At 46.8% G+C, this 5,390-nt stretch overlaps 2 protein-coding genes across 2 annotated transcripts; one reads left to right on the top strand and one right to left on the bottom strand.

Moving 5' to 3' along the window:
• Window positions 1-3,637: 3,637 nt before the first annotated feature.
• On the bottom strand, window positions 3,638-3,854 carry LOC311057136 (protein transport protein Sec61 subunit gamma-like; the record flags this gene model as incomplete). Its single annotated transcript, XM_084074076.1, has 1 exon — window positions 3,638-3,854. The coding sequence occupies one exon, from the start codon at window positions 3,852-3,854 to the stop codon at window positions 3,648-3,650; it is 207 nt and encodes a 68-aa protein (XP_083930202.1). The 3' UTR covers window positions 3,638-3,647.
• Window positions 3,855-4,706: 852 nt separating this feature from the next.
• On the top strand, window positions 4,707-4,919 carry LOC311056874 (protein transport protein Sec61 subunit gamma-like; the record flags this gene model as incomplete). Its single annotated transcript, XM_084073715.1, has 1 exon — window positions 4,707-4,919. One exon carries the CDS (start codon window positions 4,707-4,709, stop codon window positions 4,917-4,919), a length of 213 nt encoding a protein of 70 aa, XP_083929841.1.
• Between the last annotated feature and the right edge of the window lie 471 nt (window positions 4,920-5,390).

The raw sequence follows: 5,390 nt of genomic DNA, 5'->3' as shown, positions 1-5,390 counted from the left end.
TTTGTGTGGCTTTGAGTGTGTGTGGGTGCGTGCGTACGTGCGAAACACAAAATTATGCTTGCACACTCACACATGATGCAATGCACATTTGATGCATCAAATGATGCACTAAGCCTTGCCTTCTGCCTGAGTGACAAGTGATTATCTCCTGTCTTTATGTTTTCTCTCTCTCTCTCTCTCTCTCTCTCTCTCTCTCTCTCTCGCTCACACACACACACACACACACACACACACACACACACACACACACACTATCAGCCACGCTCAGCTGCCCCACGTTGATCCTTCGCGGTGGCACTTTGCTTGGCTAGTTCATTGCGTTCCGAATCGACTGTTCGACAAGTGCACGGCGCAAATGAAGGAGACAATTAGCCTAATGAAGTGAGAGAGCAGCAGGAAATCACACTCAGTGCTGTGCTAACAGTGGCTCGCTGAATATTCATGTGCTGGCCTGCTTCACAGATGCATGTAAAAAGGAGGCCTCTGCTTTGCTGAATACCAATCGTCGCATTTCCAACCGGCCGCTCGTCTGCTCCCCCTGAGCAGAGACAAGGCTGTAATCAGCCTAATTTCTGTTCCACAAGCTTTTTGGAACGCAGCAACAAAACAAACATCTGTCACCTAGAACAGAGATTCACAAACACAGGGGTCGTGACCCATTTTGGGTATAAGGACCTGTTTTAAAAAGACAAAATGTTTCCTTTTTGAAGATACAAAAAAATGATGACACAAAAAAAAATGTAAATATCAAAAATTGCAAACGGAAGGTGCTGCAGCACAGGGCAACAACCTTGGGAGGGGCACCAAACGGCTGGGAGAAAGTGAAAGTAGACTCAACTATTGCCGAAGAGCACCGAAATGGCTGCTGAAGGAGCACTAAAACCCAGTAACCCAGAATGTCCAGTCTAGTGCCCCCAAATTACTCTTTTGGTGGTCGAGCTGAAAACGATTGGTAACCCCTGGATTCATTATTCAAGACTTTTGACATACAAACTTTTCTAATGCAGGGATTTTAATTGGTCAATAGATTGTGCATAGACAGTTTTGTGCAGATTAGTCACAAGTCCTCTGAGTAGGTTAAGTTAACCACTAAACCCTCTATAGATCTTTTTTTTTTTAAATATATTTTTGGGGGCTTTTTTCCGATTGATAGTATACAGTAGACTGACAGGAAATTGAGAGAGAGAGATGGGGAGTGACACGCATCAAAGGTTGTCGGGATTGGGATTCGAACACGCGACACGATAGGTGCCCAGACCGCTACGCCAGCTGTTCGGGCCAAACCCACAGGATATCTACTTGTTCCCCTCCTTTTTTCCCCCTCTACACCAGATCTCTGGCAACAATGGATAATCTACAAGCTCACTGCAAGCTATTGAATTACAAGCTATCAGCCATTTTCGCCGAATATACCCCTATTGTGACATGCCCAGAATAGAGTTTAATAAAGTGTGTGTTTTTCCGCTTTCCAGGTGGTTTGGTTGAACATCCCTCTACTGTGTTCAGGATACAGGTGTCCGTCTGTGGGGCTTTGTCTTGCTCCTTGTCTTGTTTCCTTTTGAGACCTGCTGTTGATGTTGTGGAGGATGAGCAAATATCTGTTGTTGCTTCTCTTGCGCAGACCATCTTCAGATTGCACTCCACTTGTTTGGTGGGCTCCCCCCACAGTGCCAACACTGGCTATTATTCCTGAATCAAGCTCTGGTTCTGGGCTGTGGTTAGTTGTTTTGAAATTGGAGCAGTGGTTGATTTCCTATACTGCTTCCTATGGTCACAGCATAGGCAGTACTTCTCCCATTCTCCTGGTTGGAAGGATATTGGCTTTTGGAAACGGGTACTTGGTACAGGCAGAATGTACCAATGGGGGCTTGTCTTGTCTGCGTGCCTCCCCTCTTCGGGCTGCTGCTGGTCTCTGTTAACCTGCACTTGGATCTCAAACTCCAGCCATACAGTTCTAACAGGAGACTTACCTCAGGTTCCTGGCTACCAAGTGGGTTCTGAGGTCGGTGTCTGGAGTGACATGTTGGGAGGCATCACGTCCTCGAGTGCTGGCTGATGTCAACTCAGGAGAGGTGGCGTTATGTCTATTCGGTATGCCCCTGTATCCAACCATAGAAGCGATTGTGTCGTTGCTTTGGTGAGTCGAGGCGTGCTCGGGCTTGATCTCGTCGCCACTCTGATATACAACTATACTGTTGTCGCCCTGATGAGTCACGGTGCACTGGGGATTGGACTCGACATCTCTTCGATTTACGGCTAGACCCGTTGGAGAATAGGGGCTCTGGTGAGTCATGGCGTGTGGGCACATCGACTCTATGTCTCTTTGGCGCACGGCTATACTTGTAGTGTTGTTTCTCTGCTGAGTCATGGCGTTGTGGGGCAGGAAATTGACGACTCTCTGGCGCACGGCTATATTTGTAGTCATGGCATGCTGGGGCATGTACACGGCGTCTGTCTGGCATATGGCTGTACTTGCTTGAGTATAGCTCTGGTGGGTCATGGTGTACCAACGGGTGGACCCCATCTGTCTTGGGTGTACGGCTAGGCTCATTAGAGTCACGACGTCTCTCTGGTGGACACCTAGACACGATTGTGTCTCTGAGCACTTGTAAGTCGTGGCTTAACGGTGACTGGGCTCGATGTCTCTCCCGTAGATGGCTTGAGTCGTTAGAGCCTAGGAGCTCTGGTTTGTCGTGGTGCACCAGGGAGAGGACTTGACATCCGTCTTCTGGTGGATGGCAAACTTTCCTCCTCAGGTCCCTGATCTGCTGTCGCAGTTCCTCTGCTTCGTCATGCAGCACCCTGACAAAGCTGAGGAACTGCTGACCGAGTAAGTATTGGCCTTGAGGAGAGGCGTTGTCTGAGGCAAATCCTGGTCTTGCTCCTGATGATCTTCCATTGTTGCCTGGGCCAGGGACGCAGCTTGTCTTTCTCTCGACTTGCATGTGTAGTTTTGATTCTCTTTCCTTGGGGGTTGACATCTTGCACTGAGGCAGGCCCGGAATCCACCTCGAAGGATCGCGTAAATACATCCTGAAACCTGATAACCGTGATCTGGCCCGCTGCAAGGGTGTTCGGTAAGAAGTCAACCAGTGACGGCTGACTTTATGATTAGGAATATTCATGGTGTGTCAAGGCAGGATACTCTGTCTGTGTCTTTCCAGAGTCGTTCTCGATGGTCAGAGATCAACTAAAGACATGTAAGTGATCTGTGTCCCTTTTACACCCATATATGGAGGGCACTGATGTCATCAGTATGATGTCATGGTGCTGACATCAGTCTGACGGTTCACAGCACTCGCTCTCAGTGATGCCCTTGACATATTCTGTTACCAGCATTTAGTCAAGCGTCTTTGAATGTTGCGGCATCAAATATGACATCAGTCACATTGCCAAATATGGACTTCCACACGCTCCAGCCTGGCCAACCAAGTATTTGTAAATATCGGTTAATGAAATTAAACTTTATATTAATAAAAATATAAAGGTTAGATACACGGACACCATGAAATGCCTTTTCTTCATCCACAGTTGTATTAACCAGTCAAATAATACATTGTGTACAGAATGTAAAAATGAGATCTCCTTTATCCTCAGTCTCAACACCGATCCTGCCTCTGCCTCTGTAGTTTGTGACCAGCAGAAAGTCAGCCGCCCACAATGATGTTGTTGATGGGAATATGGATGAGCTTCACGAAGAATCCAATGAAACCCATGATGGCAAACCCAGTCGCTGTGGCCGTGCCAATCTTCTTGAGTTCTTTAAGGTCTGGTTTGGTGCATCTCTTTACCAGCCTGATGGAGTCTTTGATGAACTGCCGGCTGGGCTCCACAAACTGCACAACCTGGTCCATGATGCTGTAAGTGTTTGTCCGTGTGGTAGTAGAGGATGTGAACATGTCAACGGTCAGAGAACAACTGAAGACATGTAGTGATCTGTGTCCCTTTTATACCCGTATATGGAGGGCACCGATGTTATCAGTATGTTGTCACACCGAGTCTGAAATCGATCGGTCGCACGGTTCTCGAGATACGGCAAGTTGCGGTAGTGCGGTGCCGGATGTGAAGTCGGTCAGATCGGCGGTTGTACAGACATGCCGTGCAGCATTGGAAGAATTCAGTGAACCATCAGACCGATGTTATTACTGTGACGTCACATCATACTGGTGATGACATCAGTGATGTCCATATATGGGCATAAAAGGCAAACAGACAGATACAGAGATCTCCATATATGGGCATAAAATGGACACAGAGAGACAGAGATCTCCATTTATGGCCATATATGGGCATATCGGTTAGATCGGTGGTTCTGGGCAACCAGATCTCCACATATGGCAATATACAGTACAGCCATATCGGTTGGTTCAGGACAACAGCAGATCCGGCCAACTTCACACCAAGTTTGAAGTCGATCGGTCAGACGGTTCTCCAGATACTCAGAGTGGAGGTAGTAAGTGCTGGTGCCCAATTTGAGGTCATTCTGACGGTTCACTGCATTCTTCAGGGATCTCCATATATGGAGATCCCTGAAGAATGCAGTGAACCGTCAGACTGGTGTCAGTACTACTGTATGACATCATACTGACGGTGCACTCCTTATATGGGTATAAAAGGGACACAGATTACTGCACGTCTTTAGTTGTTCTCCGACCGTCGACACGTTCACAAACTCTGCTACCACACAGATAGACGTTTACAGCATCATGAACCAGGTTGTGCAGTTTCAGATTGTGGAGCCCAGCCGGCAGTTCATCAAAGACTCCATCAGGCTGGTAAAGAGATGCACCAAACCAGACCTTAAAGAACTTAAGAAGACTGGCATGGCCATAGCGACTGGCTTTGCCATCATGGGTTTCCTTGGATTCTTCGTGAAGCTCATCCTCATTCCCATCAACCACATCCTTGTGGGCGGCTAACTGTTTACTGGTCACAAACTACAAGGCCCAGACGCAGGATTGGTGTGGAGACTGAGGATAAAGATCACGTTTTTTACATTCTGTACACAATGTTACAATAATATACAAATAATAATAATACAATAATAAAGGGAAAAAAATGCATTTCATGGAAGTCCATGTGGATGATATAATCTTTATAACGTCAATCATATGGACGCCATGTAAAGTTGCAATTGGTTAACCCATTGGTTCTCAAAGTGAGTGGGGTCCGGGGACCCCCAGGGGTCCTTGCGGGGTACCAGGGAGTCCCCAGCAAAACTAGTTAATGTGGTTAATATGGCGTCACAATCATTTTAATCACTTTAACCATATTTTATATTTCGGCTATTCAAAAATAGCAGATCTACAAGCTCACAGCGTGGCACAGAGTGCCGTGCTATAAGCTTCTAGATCTGCTATTTTTGAAAAAAATCATGGCACAAACTTTTC

The sequence above is a fragment of the Gymnoscopelus microlampas genome, assembly GCF_963454915.1.
Source record: "Gymnoscopelus microlampas genome assembly, chromosome: 12".
Taxonomy (NCBI): domain Eukaryota; kingdom Metazoa; phylum Chordata; class Actinopteri; order Myctophiformes; family Myctophidae; genus Gymnoscopelus; species Gymnoscopelus microlampas.
Note: the sequence above shows the minus strand (reverse complement) of the source record. Positions and strands in the feature narration are given on the sequence as shown.